At 33.2% G+C, this 26,148-nt stretch overlaps 1 protein-coding gene across 4 annotated transcripts in view; it reads right to left on the bottom strand.

Moving 5' to 3' along the window:
- LOC110993647 (neuroglian) overlaps positions 1–24,799 on the bottom strand; it is a 46,202-nt gene extending 21,403 nt beyond the window's left edge. For all 4 annotated transcript variants that reach the window (XR_002600195.2, XR_002600196.2, XM_022259982.2 and 1 more), the window contains exons 1-5: positions 24,658–24,799; positions 24,254–24,335; positions 22,197–22,323; positions 11,475–12,092; positions 9,905–10,095 (exon numbers count right to left, since the gene is read on the bottom strand). Coding sequence is in view for 2 of the 4 variants with exons in the window: in XM_022259982.2 (XP_022115674.2) it covers positions 9,905–10,095; positions 11,475–12,092; positions 22,197–22,323; positions 24,254–24,308 (991 nt within the window). In the remaining 2 variants the exon portion in view is untranslated. The remainder of the gene's footprint in view (positions 1–9,904; positions 10,096–11,474; positions 12,093–22,196; positions 22,324–24,253; positions 24,336–24,657) is intronic.
- Between the last annotated feature and the right edge of the window lie 1,349 nt (positions 24,800–26,148).

Genomic DNA, 26,148 nt, shown 5'->3' with positions numbered 1-26,148 from the left:
AGTAATTTTACTGTAGTAGTATTAAAAGGTACACTTGTGTGAATATGTACAGTCAAACCCCTTTACTACCACATCGTTTAGAACAACATACCACTTATATTGACCAAAATCCAAGATACCAAAATTCTTTTGTTTTAGGTACCTACTTAATATGCATCTCCACCAACGAACGCCATCTGCTGTTACGACTATCGGTTTTTACGAACAAAAATGAGTAGTACCTTCGATGTCGTTATAACAGATTTTGACTGTATATAACGTGTAACGGAACGTATGTGTTACATTTTTATGTAAAAAAAAAACCAGTGGCGCTACAACTAATACGTTTCAAGTAATACGAAACGCAATTTTTGAGCCGTTCCAGTCTCCTCACGATGTTTTTCTTCACCAAGTTCAGGTGTTAATTGCGCACAGTGAAACAGAAGTTCATTGGTATCCTTCCGGGGTTCGAATCTCAATGATGAAAGTCGCACGCTTAGACTCAATAAATGTGGAACTGGCAAGTTAGTTATACAGTTCTTGCAGTCATTAGAGCACTCGTTTATATTATCATGATGGCAATAAATTATTATTATCGGACATTATTGAAGAATTTTCATGGCTATTAGGTACATACATTATTATATGCATATTTTTTCCTTCGGACTTCACATACAACGTACACAATATTCTCGGATAATTGAGTATGCCATACATATCATGAGTAGTTTGGTTCAGACGTAAGCTTTACCAATGCAGTTCCATAAGAGTGTATGTGTACACACAATCACGAAAATAACTGTATATGTGTGCGATCACTAAAAATTCCTCTCATGCTCCACACAATTGCTGTTATGAAATAAACTGGGGCGTTTGTACACTAAAATTCCAACTACTAAATCCAGCGTAGCGTTCAAATAGATTTTAGTACCACTGCCCGTACATCTTCACGTAAAATACCAAATAAATGTCATATAAACAAGATAAATCTGTAGCAGTTCTCAGTACGGTGTAACAAGTCTACAAAATCTAGGTTTAAGTAATAATATATTTGTTTTTTATATTCAAATATTTTTAATATCGACCCAGTTACTGATGTTTTAATCCCTTTTATTTAAAAACTAGCTGAGCTGGCTGTTATGTAGTCCAAAGCTTACCTTAGTAAATAGTGTTCTGATTTCAGTAAGTTTTTTAAGACCAATGGGAGTGTAGACTTTTTTCTTGATATTAAAGTCTTCTATAAAACTACATGACATTCCTCCATTGTCAATACTTTCAGCCGCGTACGCGATTAAGGAATTTATGTTACACTTTGGGTTATACTATTGTCATTTCATTTTTTAACATTGGGTTTCAATGGTAAAATAAGTTTTATAGCCTATTGAATGCAAACAAACAACCTAATCATGCCCTTTTATAATAGTGTATTTATTATTCAAGCCGCATATTTTAAGAATAGATGGCGTTCCAAATTTGCGAGAGCCGATAGAGTAAGATGCATTTGTCAAAAATGATGGATGGCTAGATTATGATTGGTCAACGAAGTGTCTATATATCACTGTAATACGTTTTTTAAAGCCCAAAACCTCACAATCCATTTGTGAATACCTATGTGACTTTGTGAACTGAGATGGACTATTTAATCCAAATATTGAGAAATGTTTGCCAATAACCAATCGACGGATTGTAATAGCCATCTGTCGATACAAACTACCCCTGGTCGATCGAATCGGTGTAGGTATGTAACCTTTGTATGAAAATGACAGTTCAACTGTGCCAATATCCTAACTTAAGATTTTAACTTACAACAGTTTTTTAAATAATTAAAAAGCTATTTGATGTTTAACATGTAAACTTTAATATTATAAGTACGGTTTTATTTACTTTATTTCGTTTATATTGATTATCAAATACGAGTGTAAAGAGCGAGAGATTGCATTCTATCCGTCGCAATTGATTGTCTTCGCAGGGTTTGGTTATTGGGATGCAGATAGGAGATCGATCGACTGTCAAGGTCTGATCTCAGATTGTTTTCCATCTGAAATTATGTATTAATTATTGGGTTCGGGCGTTAGTCTTTCGACCCTCGCTCCGTGGAACCTCTGAACCTTCTGTGCTTCTGGAAGTAGCTAGGCTGGCTAAAGTAGCCAGGGCTTTACGCAAAAGGGACCAAATTTGAGCCTAGTAGAAATTGAGTCCACCTACCTAATACCTAATAATAGTCTTTCGACCCTATTTGCAATTTTTAAATAAGGAATACCGTGTCGTACAATATATAGCTCGGTAAGAATAAAGAGCATACAATGGGCCACTTAACATATCGTCAATAGGAAGCGGAGTCCGAAATAACGAGCTGTATAAGGCGAGCGGCGCTCCTCAATTGTGTGAGGGCATTTCCGGAATTTATTATTTAACTTGATCAAATTACTGCTATAACTATTTGTCAGGATCATTGTCTTCATTAAACTATGTAGTTGAGGGGCTTCCTTTCTCGTATGACATAATTTATGCTTCACATTTCGTTGTTATTATTTATTAGATACATGGTGGACTACGAAAATTTTAATGGTTTAATTTCTCTAACTGAACCCCATATGGTACATACTAGAATAACTAAATTCATACATATATAAAATTTTATATCTAACTGTGTAATTTTTTTGATAACATTGAAAAATTCAAATATTGTATTGAAAATTCTACTTCAAAGATCGTAAGTATTTATTATTTACTACCTAATGTAATTTACAAGAACTGTTTGGATGATTCGTAACATTTGATGCTAATAAATAGCAATAGCGAACCCTAAATAAATTACCCCACTGGGACGAAATAACTTCAATACAATCCAATTCGGAAGTTATATCATCGGGGGGCAATCAAGCATTTGATTCATTCAAATAATTATAATCACGATACATAAATACTTGGCTTAATGATATTAATCTTTGTTGTGCCCTGCGGTGTAACATGGAAAAATTCGGTCTTATAATAAGATTTATGATATATTCACATTCATTAGTTAATATCACAACTAACTAGACTTGCTTAATTGTGTATGTCACTAATAAATACAGGAAAAGTAATACAGTAGGCAGGAAACAAAATATGTACCAATAAAAACACAATAACAAATTTAAAATAATGAAGTTAATAAAATCAGAGATGTGGCAGTACTTTAAAATTCATTTTTATGATCGCAAACAGAAACCTATCGCCTGGAACGCGAGCATGAAGTAACATTAAATTGTATTTCCCCAATAAGCGGAAAGAAAGACAAAATTGATTTATTCATACTAATACTTCCTAAGTGCGTTCAGCCAAACAAATCAGCTTTGTAATATTAGTATTTTCAGCCTTAAAAAGATAAAATCGCAATCAACGTTATGACTGACCTAGCCTTTTCTATTTTTGGTTTACGCTGTGATTAATATAATATAAAAATACTGCAAAATATAAAATAATACAATATGATTATAACCCTATAGTTTTGGCCTAAGATTACATAGTTTATTTGATCTTATCCTATAAATATACTTTATTTTTTCTAACAACCCCAAGTTTCAAAAGTTCTGCCGACATGACAGTTCACGCACCATAATCTAAAAAAATATATTTGAAAACTTTCTTCCCCTTATTTTCTTTTATGTGAATCATTCAATCATTTACATAAGACGGTTTTGAAGTTTCGCTTCTATATATTTACGGTTAGAATAACTTTATTTCTCATATGAATTAAAAAAATTCGCTTACTGAGAAAAAAACATTACAAGACTAAATAATTATTACTAGAACGCACAGAAGGTACCTATACAAAAATTAACAAAACAAATACAGTAACAAAAATGCAGGTAGACACAACAGACTCGAAACGGTCAACCAAGCAAATACATAGGTTTAGGATTGGACTTATTACTGGATGTGGCATTGATGGCATAGCCTGATATAACAGGTTTATATTAATTACTTTTTATATTTATACATTATTTATTATATTATATTATATATATTTATATGTCATATTTATACATTATATTATATGTATTATATTATGCTATACTATATTATATTATATATATATTTAATAAGACTATTTTATTTTTAGTTTATTGTTCTATTTAGATATTTTAGGTAAATACATTTATATGATTTATATGGGTTCATAAAATATTTTATGTACCTATTGGGTTTTATTTGTTTTTGTCTAATAGAAGTAATGAATAATTAATATTTAAACTTTAGCGGTGTAAATCTAATCCAAATGGGGTGTATTGCTTTATTTATATATACATATATTTAATCACTTATTTGTATGTATTAACTGTGTGTGCTTTTAGCAGCTTTTTGAACCGGGCATAACTTTGTTCTCCTTTTATAACCGATGGTAACTTATTATAAATTGTAACACCCTCAAACTCCAGATTTCTTTTTCCATAGTTAGTTCTAGGAGGGCGCGTCACCAAGTAACTAGCGCGTCTTAAGTTAATCTTTCGTGTCTGTTGTTTTGTTACAAATGTTATATTGGAATTAATTTCCTTATTTAATATTTTACGTATTAGGATACAAGTGTAGTATATGTACGTTTGTTTTATGTTCATTATTTTTGTTTCTTCGTATATCTTTTTAGTTGGTGTCCGTAATTTATAGTTAAATAAATTTTTTATTAATTTATTCTGAACTCTTTGAATTGAATCTAGATAAGACTTCACTGCAGTACCCCACACCTCAATAAGGTAGTCGATATGAGGCTTTACCAAAGAATTATAGATAAGATATCGCACCTTTCGAGGGAGACAATTTGTTATATTTCGTAGTGCACCTGTGAGTGGGATTAGTTTAAGTTTGATTTTTTCTAAGTGTGGCTTCCAGGTTAGGTTACTGTCCAAAGTTAGTCCGAGATATTTTTTCTTTGGTTTTTCGTTCAAGTAGTTTTTCGTCTATTTTTAGTTCGAAATTATTATTTATTTTTTTATTTTTTGCTGCAAAGATTACATAATTCGTTTTTGTAATATTAATAGTTAAAAGATTTGACTGAAACCACTCATGTAAGAGATTGAGATCATTTTGAGCGTCGGCTACCAGAACTTCGACCGAGTTTCCAAAGTAAAAGAGACTTGTATCGTCTGCATAAAGGGAGATGTCTCCTTTGAGACCCAACTCAAAGATACTGTTAATATAAGTAAGGAACAGGAGGGGGCCTAATATTGATCCTTGGGGAACGCCATAATTCAGGGCACAGGGATTGCTTTCATATTCACCTATTTTTACTATTTGTGTACGGTTCTCCATATATGATTTAAAAATTTCAAGTGCTTTGCCTGTAACACCGGTGAGTTCAAGTTTTTGTAATAATTTTTCATGACTGATGGTGTCAAACGCTTTTTTTAGATCGATAAATATACCTAAGGCAAGTTGTTTTTGATCAATTTTATTTTTAATCTTGGTTACGAGGTCAATTGTAGCAGCGAGGGTATTTGATTGGGCTCTAAATCCATATTGTTTTTGGTAAAAGAAATCTTTTGAATTAAGGAATGACTGTAGGCGCTTATAAAGAATCTTCTCAAAGACCTTTGAAAGCACTGGGAGAACTGATATAGGGCGGTAATTGCACGGGTCAAATTTACTTCCGGCCTTATGAATTGGTACAATTTTTGCAACTTTTAGCTCGTTGGGAAAAGTACCTCGTGCCAAATGATAGTTAATGCAGAGTGTTAGTTCTGTGGCAATTATGTCTTTTACGCATTTAATTGATTTTGTACTAATACCATCAATGCCAGATGCAGTATTACAGTCAAAATTTTTAATTATGGTAATAACTTCCTTCGCAGTTACTGGTTTCAGAAATCGCAATTCTGTTCTATCAGTTAGCCTACATTCTTCTAAAATTTGAATAACTTTTGATTTTTTAGAAATCATATTTGCTAGGGTTGAGCCAATGGTCGAAAAATATGAGTTAAAACTTTCACATATTTCTTTTTTGTCAGTAATAGTACCAGCTTCCGTTTCAAGTTTGTCCGGGCCAGTTCTACTATGCAGTTTATTTTTAGATAGTTCATTTATGAGTTGCCACATTTTTCTTGGTTTACTAGAGTTTTCTTCAAACCTTTTACAATAATATTCACTTTTCGAGTTTCTTATATTGTGTGATACTCTAGCTTTTATATGTTCATATTCGGCTTTTAAATTCGTGTCCATCGCATTTGTTTTATATTTTTGCCATAATATATTCTTTCTATTTATCTCTTCTAATAGATCTTTTTTAATCCAGTCTTGCCGCGGCGGATTCAAAAATTTAACTTTTGTAATTCTGCACTTATTTAAACAGGATTGCAATTTCCTTGCCAGTTCATTATACTCTACGTTTTCATGATTTTTAGGATATTGATCCAGGAGTCGATATAGTTTACTGAGGTCAACTGCGTTGTATTGCTGTTTAATGATAGTTGGTGGTTGGTATTGCTTTATCTCTAAGAGTATTTGTTTGTGGTCGGACATTGAAGATTCCGCCGTGACAATATGAAAATTATTTTCACTTAAATTACAAGAAACATGGTCTAACATTGTTTTGGTTGAGTTTGTTTCGCGGGTACAATGTTTTGGGCTTATTTTGTTAAGGATTTTGTAGTTATTCTCTTTTAGAGTGTTCTTATACTTGCGAGTCGCTGAGTCCGGATTGAGTAGGTCCAAGTTGTAATCGCCAAAGACTATTGTTCGTTTTAATTTGTGTAATTGTTGTGAGTATATCTCAAGGAAGTCATCTACATTCATTTTATTGGGCTTGTAAATGGCACCAATATTTAGAGAAAATTTTTTTACATATACCCAGAGATAATGAGTGTCATCCACGCATTTTTCTTCAACGAGGTGATGTTTTAAGTTGTTGTGCACAAATATTGACACTCCACCTCCCCTTTTATTCTGTCTGTAGTTATAGTAATGGGTATATGAGGGTATCTGGAGCATTCTTGCCTCATCTTCACTCTTAATCCAGGTTTCCGTTAGTATAATAATATGTATGGTTACTTTCAGAGAAGCGATAATACACCTAAGCTCATCGAATTTTCCAGGTTTGACAATACTCCGAGAGTTGGCATAAAAAAATTTCAGGGATTTTTTTGTAAAAATAACATCTGTGTAATTGTTAGTTATCTGGTAAGTTATATTCTCTTGACTCGACGTCAGTTTTTTGAAGTTTCCTTTATTGTAGTTTCCTGACATGAAACTATTTTAGGTATGCCCTTGATATATTTGATAATAAGACCACTTTCTCCATTTGAAGTACGTTGCTGCAGCTCTTCTTTTAAATTCTGAAGGTAGTTCCGTTGATAGGGAGTTTGATCCGAAAATATTTTGATGTGTTCTTTGTCAATTTTATTCCTATTACGTAGTATGTCTTTTGCTATGTCTTCAGATGGGAAACACACTTTTATTGCACGATTTTTCTTCGATTTATACTTCCCGAGACGAAATATTTTAGTAGGTTGTGGGTAACTATTATGTATTAGTTCAGTAATTCGCAGTATTTCTGCCTTATCGTGATCTTGTCGGCTGGTTGCAGTATCACTGCGGGATTCAGGAATTCCAGAAACTATAATATTTTTGGCTCGGCGTTTTCGTTCTTCGATTTCGGTGAAGATTTCATCATGTGTAGTTGTTTGGATAGAAGATAAAGGAGGCATATTTTTTAAGTTATTAACATCGGCTTCAAGAAGCTCCATTTTCTTTTCTGTATTTTCGGCCGTAACAGATAATTTTGAGAGTTGGTCTTTTAATTTTTTATTTTCTAAGATAATATTTTGCATTGTGCTGCTAATATTACTAACCTCAGCCTTTATCGCATCAACGTTTACCGAGAGCTTATTTATGCTTTCGGTTTGTTCGTTTTTTGAGGATTTTAATAAGTCAAGCATTACAGACATCTGCTTTTTTATTTCAGCAATGTCAGACTTTGTCGCTTCGTTATCATCGGGTAATTTTCGTTTATTACGAAGAGTGATATGTGGTGTTTCTTTATGAGTCTCAGACAAATTCGGATAGGATCCGCTGCGTCCCGCACACATGCCACTTCCAGGTGGTGAGCGTAGTAAGCTCATTGTAGATCTTTGTACACAAATTACTCACGTGGGAGTTGCGTGTGCGCCGCCGTCAGGTGCGTACGGTGCGGTTGATCTTCCGTCCTTCTTCCTCAGGGGGGCGAACAGCTGCTACCGGTTTAAGGTCGCAAACAGTAACGATGTATGTCACTCGCGCCCGATTTTGCAAGAAGTTGTCGTAATTAGTCGCCGTAAGGTTTGTAATTGGTTAGAGAAGCTTTTAAATTTATTTAAATGAGTAGAAACACGTCTGCTCTGTGCGCTCGCAGAATTATACTTTTCAGAATGAAAACTAAATAAAAAAGTATTTAATCCCCATTTCCTAATGGACAATGCGATGTTGTTTATATTCAAAAATAGGATGAAACCATAAAAAGTTTAGCCAGCACCCTCTTTAAGGTACTAGGAAATCTACTTGAATATGCTTCTTTAGTTTCAGACATATGTCTTTGAGCTAACATTGTACTTCCTTCAAATTTTATTTCACAACAGCTCACAAATTACAATCCGCCAAGAATCGAACTCGATATCGTCGCACAACGAAACATTTTTGCTATTTTATTCAGTCGCAATTGGGTACTATATGTGCACATATTCATGATGTTTAAGCGATGACATGACACTTCTCAACTCAAGCAATATTTTTTAACTGCCTCCCCATTATACCATTCCGCAAAACAATCAACATCCCTCAACCCTTGCATCATTATCATGAACCCCTAAATCATGAAAAATTAAGGCTCACCCTTAGCGCTTAAAAATCACCCTTTTGTCATCCCCCATAACTATTTAATGCGAATATGAATAGACTTCTAATACCATAATCCTGGTACGCATATGTAATTTATGGGAATGCTTTATACCTGTGCGATTAAAAGTATCACAAAACCCCTGTATAGGGTATGTAATAGGGGAACCTTTGGTTTATCCCACGGGATTAATACCAGATCGTTTGATATTAATTAGAAAATTGCATTGCAATTCACTTATGCTCCAAAAGGTCACAGAGATTCAATCGATATAAGGACTCTAAGTCGAATTGGTTCACAGACGCTCATTTGTGGTCAACGGACGTCGAGGTGATACGGATGGTAGTTTGTATTCTGCCTTGACGTGCAGTTGGAAAGGGTCAAGCGCTATTTTCGGTATAATAAGTAAAATAGCAAGTACCTCTAAAACAAATGAATTATGACGAATTACCCAGTAGGCAATTGTGGTCTTCAAAGCCTCTACTTTATATATATTTATTTAATAGTGATATAATATTGAAGGTGGAACATGTATGTACATAAGGCTCTTAGCAATTTGTAGTCGTGCAGAACTCACATGAATTTTTCAAACTGGAATGGGAGCCACCCCTCCGTTTAACGTTAAACTTTCCGCAGACATATGGTATTGAGATGTATGTCAGAGTGCAGACGGTATTCAAGTTAAATTACGCGTAATCCAAAGTGTGCGCATTTGACGCGTGCTCAACTAGTATACAATATATGGAATATAACTTTAAATCATTAAACTAAACTCAGTAATATCATGACTTTTTTTAAGAACACGTGGATTGATTGTAATAAATCCAAAGCATTAAATTAATTACCTTGTTAAAAACAGAAATATATCTTTAATAGTTTCGAAGCATTTGACTGTGCCCTCTCTTTTACATAGTAAAAACTTCCAGTTCTTAGTTAAAACAGTTTCCACAAGAAGTGGCCATTCGCCACATACATAATTAAATCCTATACAAAAAATTATTTGCATACTTTCCCATTAACCTTAAATGTTCTATTTATTTAAAAATTACATCTTAAATACTGATTTATTTTTGAAAAACTCACCTTCAACATTAAGCTGTATAGAGTAAGACTGCGCTTGACCAACTCCGTTGCTAATCTCACACGTGAAGGTTCCTTGGTCTTCATATCCAGCACGTTTTATCACTAATGTCTTGCCGTAGTTATCTTGCGTTATTCGCTGTGACGATAGTATTGTTCGACCATCTTTCTTCCATACCACTTGGGGCAGTGGCCTGAAAATTTGAATTTCGAATAATAAACTCCAAAATTGAAAATTACTACCGAAACTCGAAGACTTTTAATTTAATGAATAATTATACTATTGTGTTATTAGGTGTAAAATGAATCACGACAATTTTCTGCACCTTACAAATGGAATCCAAGGAAATTAATAACTAAATGCCGTGTATGACTGACAAATTTTTAGATAATCAAAAAATAATAATAATTGTAACCAAAGTATCAAAACTCAGCTTGTAACCTAAGACGTTCTTCAAAACCACTAATTCAAGACATTTTAAAACAAGATTTAAAATGCCTCAATCCAGCTTTACATCGTACACGTTCTCAACATAAGGGTCTTAAAGCTCCTAAGTGTCGTTTTACATTTCCTTTAGCGTTTTCCACCATACTAAAACGTACGTTATATTAACTTTCTATTAAGATATACATTTTATATAATTATATAGGGATAATTTGTCTGCTAATCTTTGATTAAACGCTTGATGTGAATCTGTATGTGCAAAGATATCGGTCTGCATGACCCACTAATATAAGCTGTGATCGGCACGTCATATGATTTTATTAACGAGAACAATAATTAGAATGACGTGTAATGAATCACGGTATGAATATTAATAGTCTTTATCAATGTTCGTAGGAAACGCTGGAGTGACGCATCTTGACATGAGGCGCCAGTTTCAGACTGATTTATGAAAATGCAATAGTGTCTAGGGGACCTAGTTGGCATCACTGCACTGCTGTTTGCCAATGAGCTCGGTAATTGCTTATCTAAATCATGAATGTTCTTTTTAAAAGTATATATCACACAAGATCCTATAATAATAATAATAAAAGCCCTTTATTCGCTGACCATTTAGCTTAAATGCTATTCTTATCAAACAGTAATATTCTTAAATCTAATTACTTATATAGCGAAAATAATAATTTATTTGGTTAAGAATTTGGGTCAGGATGTCTGTCGACATAGGCCTATACACGAGATCCTATACCGAGCTAAGAATAGTCATTTAATAAAAAACCTGTACAGACAGATTCAAAGTCTATTTGAATATTTTAATGTATGCGGGATGATCATCTATTTTATACGACTAATGAACATCTGCAATATTGTGTCAAGAGCGAGACCTAGTTGGCTGCGGTGCCAAATTGTTACATCGTTAATATCATCTAAGACACTTATATGGAGATAATAGGATGCCGCTAGCTTTATTCTCCTTCCAGTCTCATATATACCCGTGTAAATAAACTACAGGGATTAAGATCTTAAGCCCATACTAGAAAATACTAATTGGATTCCTCATTAAAATATTCAAGTAAAGTTAACCCTTCAATTACGACATCTTGACCCGAAGAAAATTAAAATACTTACGTCCCGCCATAAATGCAGTAGAGTTCAACTTTTTTGCCTCGCCATGCCTTTTCAACTCTCCTGGTAGTGTACTGTCTGACTGGTTCATGCTTGTTCTGGGTGGGTGATATGCCCGTCTGCTGCACTTGAAGATATACTTTATTACCTAGTTTGTACTCGTTTCTGAAGACGGATTTAGCTGCGCAGGTGTACGCATAATCGACGCTAGCATCGTATCGCGTGACGTTAGAGAACCAGAGGTTGCCTTCTGGATCTAGAGTCATTCTGGAGTTGTTTATGGTTTTGAGCTGACCTTGTTCACCTTGCAACATCCAGTATACGTTCGGGCTGGGGTGACCATCGGGAGGGTTACAGGTCAGTTTAAAGGGTAACCCCTCTTGGGCTGTGATCATCGTTTGCGGCCCATCTGTATCTTTGAAAGAATTGAGCTCGGCTTTCCGTACAAATACGGAGTTCGATGTAGCCGTTCCCCACTCGTTGTATGCAAAACACTGATACTGCCCGAGGTCTTCATCTCTTGGTCTGCTGACCACCAGGGTACCACGGCCAGGTTGCTGTGAGATTCGATTGTCGTAACTCGTATATTCGAATGACTTTCCGTTTTTAATCCACCTGTACCTGTTGGACAAAAATAGCTCGGTTAGAACGTGACGTCAGGAGCATAATGGATGATTTATTGCCTATGAGCGGTAGGCCTATTACGTAGGCGGATGGGAAATTACTAGAATTATGTCTAGGAGCCAAGGTAGGCAAATGAAATCAAAGTGACTTCTTCCCATAAATGTTTTCTTTGTCAGCTTTACCGATCATAGTTCATAATAGAACAATATCAATTAAATTAAAGAATTCCTACACGTTGTGAGTAAATAATAAAAAATAAACATGACATAATATTTCCGATGGAAGACGAGATCGCCTGACTCAATCAAGGCTGACTCATGAATAAATTATTACTATACGCGTTATATGACCGTTCAAACCCTCGCCGTATTCTAATTCCCAAGAATTTTACAAAATATTTTTACAAATCCAGCGTGCTTTTTAATGTAAGTAATGAGGCTAGATCAAAATACAGCTGGGAAACTAATTTTCCTCGGGAAACTGCTACAAAGGACTCGTCACACTTGACCGCTTTTCATCTCGCTGGCTGAGGTCGGGTCGGGAATCGGGATAAATTTAAAAGTAGATCAAATACATGCAAATACGAAAAAGTAGGCTACTTTCGCATTCGTGTTCACATTCATGTTATCATATATTAATTTTGCAAAGTGTTTAATTAAGTAATGCATCTGTTATTATTTCATTAACCTAGTGAAAATGTCGTTAGTAATATTGAAAGAGGTCAAACAAATGTACTTACCTAAATATTTTTTTTTATATTTCAAATGATACAGAATCGCAATAATGCATGTCTGATAAATACGACAAAATATATTAATTCAGTAAATTAAATCTTTTTTTTAAATCAAATCAGTAAATTACTCCATTCCATAATAATTACAAAGGAAAAATTAAATATTCCTTAACAAAACTATATAATAAAAAAGTGCGTGCGTACATAGTACACATGTTAGAAGTGAAACTTCTATATAAATTAATTATTACTAAGGCAAAATCACCAATAGATGATCATGTACCAACCAGCATATAGGTATTATCACTATACATATTTGTATATGTATACGTACACTCTTTACATACTGTATACGTGCTAATGATAATATAAATAAATAAAAAATCTGCGTTTACTTCACAAGACTTTATGCGACAGAATTGCCATCTAAAATTATAATACGTAACTACTAAACGAATATATCAAAATAGCGTGTATTTTTTCTCAATCTCTTTTTCTCACACTCTCTCAATCGCTCGCTTTTTTTCGACAAAAAACGCTGCACATCTTCGTCGCGTTACATTCGTAAAAAAATTACCTCAGATCTTCAAAATACACATATAGATATACACTCCACTCCAGTAAATGTACAAACGTAGACAACAATTCGTCGAAACCCATTAATATCCATTATCAACACGTCCTAAGTCACCCCAAGGATCAAGACGATCTTATACATCAGTATATCGAAGCATGCGCCCAACGGATACTGCCACTTATGGCTACTAGGAAGTGCATTGCAAGCCGATTAGGATCCCCTTACCTGACCTTCGTCGAAGGCATACAGCGGAAAATGTAGGGTTCTCTTTTTATAACAGTATCTCGTTAAATACGTAACAGATTAATACAAAACCTAATTACCAAATTGTATCATAGACAAATTAGAAAACAGCCCTGCCTTTTAAAGTGGCCGATGACGAGAATCGAAGCCAGTTGTTTTCATTCGCGTCACGTAGAAACTGCGTATAAAGGCATCATCTTAAATGCTGTATTCACTAGAGTTTAAATACTCGTAATTTGTACCAAGTGTACGTTCGCGCTATCATAAAAAATGTAAAAATATATTAAAGAATGCATCGTGCATTCATACAGGATTTGAATGAGAAATCCCAGCTGAATACAGGGGATGTCATCGTCAGAGCTTTTGCATAAAATCGCTGAAGCTTTTGCATAAAATATACGTAGGCAGGTTGTTCAACTTGCGCAAGTTTCCTTCCTTAAACAATGGTTTTGGATTTTTTTTGGGAGTGGAACGCTTGCAGTATAACTTTCTGTGTGTTTAATGTATTCATTTCAATCAATAAACGGGCTGCAAAGGTAGGAAAAGATGCTACACGATTTTTTGCTTGGTAAAAATGAAGTTGGTTAAAAACTAAAAACAGACTTTCAATGTTTGTTTGAATTAATTAAATATTGTAAGAATGAGCGAACCTATTAAAATTCTACTATAGGTACCGATAGCCGACTAGACAGCCGTCTAGTTTCATAAAAAATATGGTACTTACAACGATTGTATATATGTATAACAAATTCCATAAGATATAAAAGCAAAAATTGGCCCTATTTAAAACAAATAAAAAAAATCCAAAAAATAGGAGAAAACAAAAAAATTTACTTGGAAAAACCTCATATTTATATGTAAAATTTAGAGTCAAATTCGCGTGTTGAACTCTAATATCCAGGGAAATAGAGATATAATAAAATTTTGTTTACATATCCCTCGCCGAGGCACGCGTGCGGAAGGCAATCATACACCGGATATATATTCTTGCCGGCCGTTATTGGGTGTAATGGCTACACTCGTATGGGCATAGTAAGTACCTTAATTTTAGGCTCTTAAACTTACGACAGAGACATAAGTAAGTGCGGTCTTTATATAAAAATACATGGTAGTAGAAAAATATTTTTTTTCAATCCATTTGTTGTAAAACAATAACGCTAAATCCATCAATTTTATATGCTTACATATACTCGTATACAAATTATCGATTTCAATTTATTTAAAAAAAACGCCATTTCGATTATGTCACTTTCTGACTGACGTTTCCATTTTCCAAAGGGTATAATAATGTATTAACTTTTTTTGAGAAGAAGAGTCAAGCAAGCGGGTATTTTGAACACGATAACCACCATGGATTACGACGGTGGCTAGCGGAAGTGTTGCCGACCTTTCAGGTACGTACTTTTCTTTTAGGTCTAAGCGCTGTATCGGGGAACGCCGTGGTCGAGATGGATAGGATGCGGATGCAATTTCGCACTACGCCTCAACGTTCAATGGAATTTAGCCACCGATATTAGTCTGTACGAAGAAGTAACTTTTCGTTACTACTATGTAAACGATATATGACGTTAGTTCCTAAAAAGCCCACGAAACGCTGCCTATGTTTTCTAACACAAATCCTTCACGACATATTGTGAGGAAATATTACGTTAACTATTAACTACTTCTTGGCTTTCTCCATAGACGCTTTACCTTTAGTAAGAGTTAGTATAGAAATCGACAGTAAATGCATTGACATTCAATTTGAACGTATTCATACAACGTATGATGTCACTAACCTTGCCTTTTAGTGCCTTTGCAGCGAAATGACGATTGCGACTAAATACGGCGTAAGATGACGCAATGTACCTTCGATGCATTGATTGTTTTAACTTTACTAAGCCTTTATATAATCTTAAAATTCCAATAGTAGTAATATATTCTTAAAACACGTAAAACCACAAATTTAATAATGAAACACTTTTACGAACTATTCTTAAGTTCGAGTAGTAAAAATAATATACCAGTAGCTGGCGTGCAATATATACCATCAAAGCCAAAGTATTCGTAACGCCAACTTTAAAGTGTATTTCACATCATGGAAAACATTCGTATCGCTAAAATTATCGAATTAAACTATTGGACGTTTCGAGTACTTATTTCTCGGATTATTTGGCTTTATTCAAAATACCTCGAATACATATTGAATGATTGCCCCTTTTTGTTATATTTAGGCTTGTATAGTAATAACACAAATCATAGTTGGCAATCATTAAAATATTGTGAATTTAAATAGAATGCATAATGTAACATAATCGTCCAACTCTCGACCGAGAAAGCTGTCTGCGGTTACTGCTGATAATTCAATAATCTCATTATGTGTAAGAAAACGAAGTAAAATAATGAATACTACTATTTTTATTTCTTATTAAAAATATTAATAGAGCCTGTTGGCTTCAACATGCGACTCTCATCTAGGGGGCATAATCAAGAGGCCTTAACAGGAGGGTATGTAGAAAGAAATTAAGTTTTTTGCCTTCTACATACACTATTTTTAAGGCATCTTGACTAAGCCCCTTGGACCTATGGACTTTCTGTCTATGTGTGCATTGAACACTCACATACGTAACGTACGCGAGGAAACCGGCATGCCTTAGATCCAAAATGCCATCAGCGTGTCAGGCAGAAGGCTGATCACTTCCTTGCTTACTAGTAAAAAATAAATTATCAGGAAAACGGAACAGGAAGCGCCACTATTTCTTTTTTTTAATAATATAAACAAATTAGATGTCTTGCGCACCCTGAATTTTATTACATGTGAGACGCATATTTTTAGTTGCACACTGGCTGAATCACAAGAATTGCATTATTTATAAATAGTTATAAAAATGTTTAGGTTTTATCTTTACTTGTTAATGTCCTTAGTTTATATTTTAAACAGTTTTCTATTGTATTAAGTTACTGTAAAAATAGAAATAAATATAAAGCACACATAACATTCAAGATATTTTTTTACATTTTATCGGGAAGCATCCTTGTTAGCGATAAGGCGCTCGTTGCCTTATGTAACCTGATATTTTTTATATGTATGAATTTGTATATTATGGTAACGAAGTGTAAATAAATCATAGAAATATCAAGTGATCCTATCAGGGAGAAATTATTCCGGAGGGAACCTTGTCTGAATAGTGGCAGCGCACATATTTAAGACAACATGCCTGACAATCGCAACAAAATTAGATATAAATTAATCCCTCGCTTTACACCAAAAACGATTATAATTACTCAATAGGTCAAAATTACATGTTCTTTTCTTAACGGACCCTTATGACGACATAAAAAAGCCTATATTCCGACGTTCGTCTTAAAACTCTAAATCGGGATCAGAAACGTTATAACGGTAAGCTTAATCATTGGTTATATACGAGTTTACTGTTCCCGATAATCCACATATACATACATCTATTGACCTAGTATAAAATCCATATCGCAGTATTAATAAATGCACGACAATTATGCATTCAGCGTTACCCGCTTCTTGGAACACGACCTAGTGAAACAGGTCGCTGAAAGTTCAATAAAATTACATAGCTTCCCAGGCAACTTTAATAATATAATTCTTTGATACTGGAAACAAGGGTGTCTTACTTAGATAACAATTAGGCTTTACATACGAAACTTAACGCTAAGTCTCAGTACCTACAGTATATTTCGACATTCTGAAAAACATATGTACCTTTTTTGTTAAGATTAAAAAAAATCAGAATCAAAAAAATTTATAATCTTCCATTTTTACACGAAATAGGATTTGAAGTAGAACTGGACCAATAGAACGAAGTTTATTATGGAGGCTTAATTAAATTTACAAACGCGTGGGAAATATAAGTTTTACGTTGTCCTATATAATCCGTAGCAGTAAACTTTTAATTGGTTTTAAAAGTTCGCTCGCCCTTCAATATCCGTTGACGCTTCAGCCAGTTTCTTGTTATGCGTCTATATTTAACTCGCAAACATGACGATATACGCGTGCTGCCCACAATTTTACACGTTCACTTCGTTTATTATCAATATTTATGTACAAGAAAAAGGGCTAGTCAAATGTAATAAAATTACAAGAGATATGTCAGGAACGTAGCAAGAAGACATCCGTGACAAAAAATATGAAAAGCACCTACCTTCCTAGAAAGAGAACGAAAATTTAATCATAGTGGAATATGTCTTATGTTTTAAGCAAAAAGGGTTTTGATTTTCGTTCAAATGTACACGCCTATTTTCCCAAATTAACAATCGACTACTACTAATTCATGTTTCCGGATAAAATCGATTCTAAAAGTTACCATAACCGATTGCATTGATTGGATGGATATGCATAGCCCAAGCGCGCGGCATGATACGATTAAAAAATCTTCTTATAGATAGTGCATAGCTCGTTCGTTCAAAATATAACTTAAAGCTTTTTGAAGTTACACTTATTTTGGCGCGATGGAGAAAAATGATGACAGTGAATTTTTACGATGCGCGCGCACACCAACACCTAAATTCGACATCGTAAAGTTAGGTCCAGGTCGCATGGAAATCTATAACTATGTCCAAGTTGTATATTCCAGTATTTTTATATTTAGAACACGTGTTTCGTAACAGTACAATTAAACAGTGTGAATAAATAAATATTATTTTGGTGTTTTTTAATCAATTTCATATACGACGGTGATAGTATTTACTAATAATTTATTTATTAAAATAAAATCTTTTTGATTAATGTTAATATTTATCGTTAATTACTACTGCATTTTAGTTATTTTTTCCATACGCCAAAGAAGTATAACTTCTAACGCGTTTACATAAGTACACACACTCTTTTTTAACCCTTTTAACAATCCCATTAATAATTTAAAAGATATTATTAATGTCTATATGGACAATATTAGAAAAGCGTGAGTCAATATCGTGAAAATTTCTTTATTACGCATTTATACGCTGCCAAACTACGAACTACGAAAATAAGCGGAAATCCAAAGCAGCCATTAACAATAGATCGCGAATTAAAAGTTTGCGGGGTGTTTTGTAGTCCGTTGCTTACAGACCGCTTTCGAAACACGCTAACAAAAAACACAATGGCTGCGGATTTTACGCCGGAGCATTATTATAGTGAATTCAAAGAATATATTAAAAATTACATATCGGCACGAGGCAGATATTAGCGTTTATCTTCATAACAAACGGTGAATTATTAATTCGTAAAGGTGGTGACTGACAGCGAATTTTCGCTCGATGTGAATATTCGCATGAATACTTCTTCGTTGTGAACATGCTCACGATGTTCAATGCTGAATATTCGCGATTCGCCTGTGCTCAATCCCTTTCACAGTTTCAGTAAAAATGGCGGTCGTATAGATGGTGGCGACTGACTTGTAATGTAACATTCAAAGGGATTCGCCATAAAACCGATAGCAGAGTGGAACGCACTCGAGGGCTCAGCGCTGGAATCGAGCTGATCGAATGCCGAATATTCGACTTCTAACGTGCTCACAACGAGCGAATATTCAATGTAAGTCGCCACCTTAACAAAGAATTTATGAACTTGAGACAAGACTGACATATGTTAAAATTAAGTAAATAATTGGAACTAGAATCTCAATTAAATGTTCCTTACCCTTATATTCCGTTTGCCAAAATCCAATACGTTTAGAGGCGTAAAATTTAGTTTTAGCCGTATCTTTAGTATCGTATCTTTACCAATTTATACGTGAAAAAAAATCGTAAAAAATATATGTATTGTGCATCCACTTCTGTCATCTTCCGTACAGTATTGTGAATAGATGGAAAAATAATCATTTACGTTACTCATCCTTATCTAAAATCATAAAACTACCACAAAAAACAGCTTGCGTATATTTTTACCCTAAGCTTACAAGTTTGACGCAATATTTGTATTGCAATACAAAATGTATGTAAGAACCCTTGTGGAGTCGCGAGCATCGTTATGCTCCAACGAGTCTATGACTTTTAGGATTTTGTGCATTCAGTATATTTTGCAATTTTGTTACCGTATTCCGATAATACGTATGACTAAGGGCGATAAATTACATACTGCATATGAGCACGTACATGATTTAAATAAAAAAGAACAAAGTGAAATTACGTTTTTAAATATATCATTGATGTATACTTTTCTGGAGCTTATTTTATGGGATTCTTTATTTACATACAATTTACTAAGGCCGAAGGCCCGTAGAAATCATTTTAATATAGGATTCTACTGTATATAGAATCCGTTTATTATGACTCCGCCTATATTAACCAACCGATTATTTTGACTTAATTACACTACGATGTCTATAATCGCATAATAAACATTATCTAATAAACAGACACAATTTAAGACCTATAAAAGTTGTAACACCAATGCAGTAATATTTAAAAAAATATGTAAACATCCACATTAAGTAATTAATAAAATTGAGTGATAAAAACAAATTACAATTAAAGTAATTTAAAATATGATACACACTCATAAAATGTTTGTTTCACATCATATACAGCCGCTTGTGTCGAGGCCTCGTAGGCGCTCACAAAGCTTAGGTATCCACGCCTTGACCTAGTCCTACATGGATCTGGTTTCTATAGACTATCCTAGGTGGACACCGAAGCCAAGGCAAGAACTAACAATAAACCTACAAGACGCCTTCGGCGTGCGACTCTCAACCTTGTTAACCACTTAGAAAAAGCAATCATATGTTTTTAACAGAAATCTCATACCTTAACCTTTGTACTGGGCCTAATTATTTAAGTTACAACTATAGAATAGAATTAACAGTCTTTCAGTATGCTATTCAAGAATAGTTAAGAGAGAGACTCCTAGATTCGTCAGATTCTTTTTCCTAGTACCTACTTGGAGCGATGAGCGATGTGCGCAAAAGAATTATAATACCTTGTTCTATTATAATATGTATGAGCGGATATTATTAAAAAATAACTGAATTTAAATAAGCTGTATAGCGTTTGCTCCACATTAAAGATATTTTTATAACACGTAAACAACGATGGGAAATACATCAGTTGTAACAAATCTTGGGTAAATCGGCACAATCTCATATTAAGTCATGCATCGAAGCAATTTTACTCAGAAATATTTTGACACGATGAATCTTCTCTTAACTACATAAGTTTAATTGATACATGCGCCTGGGCAGCATACTAAATCACGTTTATCTTACCATAAATGTTAAAGCGAATAGGCATGACCGTAACACAGAGACAAGTAGTCGCGACACATAAACGCTACATCAAAAAAAACTTGAATCAATTACACGCATACCACTTACGGTAACCAATTATACCAGCTCACTTTTCCGGCCAGCGCGAGGCGAGATTGAAGCAAAATTTTCAGAGAAAATTCGATATGTTTGAACAACTAATGGACCGAGGGCATTGACCGCAGCTTTATTCGCTTCAGGAAATACAAGCTTTGGCCAAAAGTCATGGGGACAGATAATATATTATTGACGTTATTTTGCGTCCATGTGCAGAGGTATTGTATGGTGACATTACGTAACACCTAAACTATATCTATATATACTACTGTTTTGTTGCGTATATTATGTTAAAATATAGCGGGAAATAAGTAACAAATCCACGAATAATCCCATAACGTACGAGGAAAATATGAATGCTACATTAGAGGGTTTTATATCGTTTGTAATCGAGGGCTCGAACCCTTCTGAAACGCTGTTAAAAATATTGATAATAAATTATGGGGAATTATGGATACTCAGCTTATTGCTTATTTGTATACCGTAAAGTAAGTATATAAAATTAAAACGCATAATTGAATTAAAACAAAATCGTTAAGCTTTATATTTGTAGAATAAATTTTCCTTTACTATGCAGCTAGTTTTGCTCTAACAAATTAACTGTATAACCCATCGACCGACTTTACAGTACACACAAAGACTCGTTCATATTGCGGCGTATATTATAAACAAATTTTTAATGTTACACTAGGACAAATATTTTTTTTTGCTTTATATTGGTTTCAGCTGTGGAATAATTTAGCCATTAGAACGGTGAGTGAATCTTGGACATTTGTCGATAAGTTCGGAGTTTATACGTTACAAACATACAAATCTTAATAGGTATATAAAAAGAAAAAGACTACCATTTTATATATTTAAATAAAATGACAGTCGGAAATTTCAATTCATACGTAAACCATTGTTAAATAATGAATAGTGTGACTGATTCAAATGTAAATTATGTTTCCGGAATTTCCCTGATAAACGAAATATTGGAAATTTTACATTGCATTACAAAATAATTGGCCAGTGCCGGATGGGTCTGACACAGGCAATGCTTTTGACATTTCTTAATGTCTGGCTAACCAATCTTCCAACGTAAAAATTATATCTAATCCCATGTATAACTAAATAAACTATTTTTTTATTCATTTTAAACACGCTTATTAGTAGCATAACTGATTGCGTGGTGTGTGTGCGGGTTTTCTCTTTTAAGAATATGTCAAATGCATAACACACTCAGGTACGCAATATCTAGTTAAATATATACATACTTAGGCGCCGGCTCTCCTTCAGCCTCACACTCTATTATGAAGGGTTTGTCAACTTCTCCTGGTTGTGCCACTTGGAACAACAGTTCTTCCACAGTCGGTTGCTTGACTATCCGAGGCGGTGACGTCACTGTAAACAAAATCAATTTATACCAAGATCTTACTCTTCTTTTATTATAGATAAATTTACATTGACTCTCTAATTGACAAAATCTTTTAAAAAAGCGTAACTGTAAATGTGTCTACTAACATAAAATAACGGGATATAATGAATATTCTATGATTATAAAAAAAAAACATTAAGTTGCCATAACATATATTATGCTTTTAATATTATTTTATTTTAAAACATTCAATTTACTATTATATCTACAGGTTTTAATAGGTCTAGAAGATTTTTATATTTGTAATCTGCAACGGCACAAAGACAAACAAACTAACTATGAACTAACCCTTATTTAAATATTCATAAAACTAACATTCCCTAACTCTCAACTAGTGAGGGGAACAAGTGCTTTAATTATGCAACAACAGTACAAGTGTGTTATTGCACTGAGATTTAAGTATTGGATAATTGAAATACTGTGTAAGATGTGTGTAATTCTGAATGTAATATATTCAAGCGATGGATACAATATTATAATAAATTTGGCAATTTTTAAATGGGTATAAGTAAAGTTTATTTAATGTAGCCGAGGCAACACAATATTTTATTATCAATATTCTAAATTATTCTGCCAACATTTCTCTTGTTATATCTAGCCAGGGCATGTACTGTGACCAATATTAGCGAGACAGTTTTACTATTATGATGATGATTCTCAAAGTTTTTATGACAATGCAATAAAGATTGCTATAAAACATATTATAAAATTGTATACAGAAACTTTGTATTCTTGTTTAGCTACTTGTGATTGAAAAACATAATTATAAATTCATGTGATTTTAGTGTTAGAGAGACTATTATAATCTAATATCTTAGTCTACCTGACAATATATTTATATATTACTATATATCTCTCTTTTATGTAATTGTATTAGATAAGAATGTAATCATAGTGTGTTGTTTGTTATTATTTTGTTTAAGCAAATTATTCTTTCATACCATTGACATTAAACTTAAGAGAATATATTTATCTCTTTCAATAGAACTGAATATGAAATACAAAAGTCTTATATTACACATTTTTATTTATACTCTACATATATATTCATGCATTGCTGTAAATTATGAGTAATCATAGTATACATGCAATGCATGAAAAACTGAATCATTTGTCAAAAGTAATGGGGTCAGAATGCTTAAAACATTGCCATTATGTCATTTTTTTTAATTTCCAAAGTAATAAATGAAGAAAATATTATATATAACTATTTGTTGGTTTAAACAAAAATAAAAATATTACATTTAAATTAATAACTAATTTTATCTAGAAAATGACACATATTTTTACTGAGGAATATAATTAGAATCTAGAATAAGAATGATTTCAGATGCGGAAGACCACCTTTTAAATTTAAATTTCCCAACAATGTACTTCAGCCTACATAAAGGGATTAATATAAAACAATAAAACCACCATATATAAATATATATCTAATGACAAAGAAACAGATCAGTGCTATAATAATGCAGTGTTCTTGAGCACATTTAGTTTTCATATATTATGAATATTTATGTTTGAAACTCTTACTTTCAAACATAAAACCAAGAAACTAGCTATTCACATGAGTAGTGGAATTTAGAGACAAAATATGATAGCTAGTTAGATATTCAATTTAGAATTTAATTAGAACTATTGAGTTGTTTGATTTAATTAAGTTATTAAGATATATAATATGTAATAGTCCTCAAATTAAAATGATTTAATTAGAAAATACAATTGTTTTGTTTTGATTTTACTCAAGTTAATTATTTAAAACGCTTATAACATAAGCATTATCTCTTTGTTGCGAGAAATAAACAAATAAGTTAATGAACTTGCCGCGCGAGACGTTAGCAAAGTGATAACAGTAAAGCTGCTAAAGCTCTATTATCGTACTTAAAAGTGTATACTTACGCAGAGCCGCCGCTTGAGAAATTAAAGCGAAGAAACATAACACTTTTGTATCCATTTTTGCAATGTTGTACTGCTTGTCGATCTATTGAGAAATTAAAAACAGAATTAATAATACGACAACTTTTCGGCACACATGTTCGCGGCACTCGATGACCTAATCCAAAGCTATGACAACACCCACTAAAATAGTTGTAATATCACTCAACTGCCGTTGTAACACAAAATGTTTTTCACAAATATTTTAGTGCTATCTTCTCTAATACTTTACACTTTGTATACTTTGTATACTACTAACTTTATATCTGCAAAATCTCACAAAACTGTTATGACTGTTAGTTGGCTTACTAACAAAACCAATTTCTATTATACTAAAGAACTTGAGCTAAACAATATTGTTTTATTACCTAAAACTTATATTTTATAAAAACATCGCGAATGAGCCGTTTCAGTAATATTTACAGAATACTTTATAGGCGGGGCCTTTGAGATTCCCGAATCTCGTTTCGACAGTGATCAATTCAAGCACTACCATAGACTACGGAAGAATGTCGCAACATAGAATGAATTTTGAGAGGTGATTTGATAAGTTACTACGTTGGTAATGTGATTGCTGTCCCTTTCTTACAATAGGGTTATAGAAACCGCTAACTCTTTTTAAAACCATAGACAAAATAAGTTACTTTATCAATGACGTCAAGTATGCCATCTTCCAAATCGTTACTAATTTAAAAGGAATAGTAATGATATTGTGAATTCATTTGTATAAAGGATAGTACAAGCTACTGGCTTACTGAAATTGATTTTTTCAAATTTTAATAAAAATATGTGTTCATAGACTGTTATTTTTCTACAGCATTATATATTTTTTAATTAACACATTTTTTTGCACAATCATTATTTTCAATTGCTTGAAACATTCAACAAGGAATAGTAATGGTTAAGGTTTACAATTCAATACCTCGATTTTGAGGTCGGGGGAGGGTATACTTATCACCCCCAACCAATTTCAAGTACTAGAAACAGTTATAACAGTAGAAAAATAAAAATAAACCAAAACATACATATAATACCTAACATTAACTGGGCCCATCGTCCTCAAAGTCATCCACATAAGCCGGTCGTTTACCAAGCAAAATTCACCAAGTTTAAAAAAAAACAAATAAAAGCACGCACATTGACGAGAAAACAACAGAAATGTAAAAAGTAACGGCTTTTTAACGAATAATCTGCACTGTAACACTAACACACTGTTCTGGCGGATTGTTTACAAATTTCTAATATTGCACAAAACATCGAAAAAAATAATTAATTAGCTTAAATTACAACTCAAGCAGCATAAATTACTCCAAATCTCACAGAGGTTTTCGAATCAAGGTCCCCCGAGACTCCTACATACTCAGTATAATCAAAGTCAAGGTATTGAATATAAGATCCAACCCATAGTAATTTTACCATTGTTTCTATTTGATAATTGGAGTTTACTGATAAGCTTGTTATTGAATATTGAAAAATCGATTGTAGAAAAACGGTTCTAGTTTGTAAAAATTGTTATTATTTTCGGGCCACACTGTATTGCCTATACACTATACACTTTCCAACCATAGATAAAGCATTTATAGATAGGAAAGCAAAGATGATATCTGCTAACTCATAGATTTCCACAGCTCTACCGTTATACAGATAACGTGACAAACAACGCTACTTTGCTAAACTTCCGCCAAACTGTAGTTCACTTACCGCGAGATTTAAATTAGAATTTCTTCATCGTTAAATTAAGAATTTTAAAAATTGTACGAAATAAATGCTAAATTATGTATTATTTATTAACAGTGAGTTGTGTAAGTAAGTGTAACAATTTTAGCTATATAGTAAATAGTGTAGTGAACGTTCGTAAA

The sequence above is a fragment of the Pieris rapae genome, chromosome 20 (assembly GCF_905147795.1).
Source record: "Pieris rapae chromosome 20, ilPieRapa1.1, whole genome shotgun sequence".
Classification (NCBI taxonomy): domain Eukaryota; kingdom Metazoa; phylum Arthropoda; class Insecta; order Lepidoptera; family Pieridae; genus Pieris; species Pieris rapae.
This window is presented reverse-complemented; position numbering and strand designations above follow the sequence as displayed.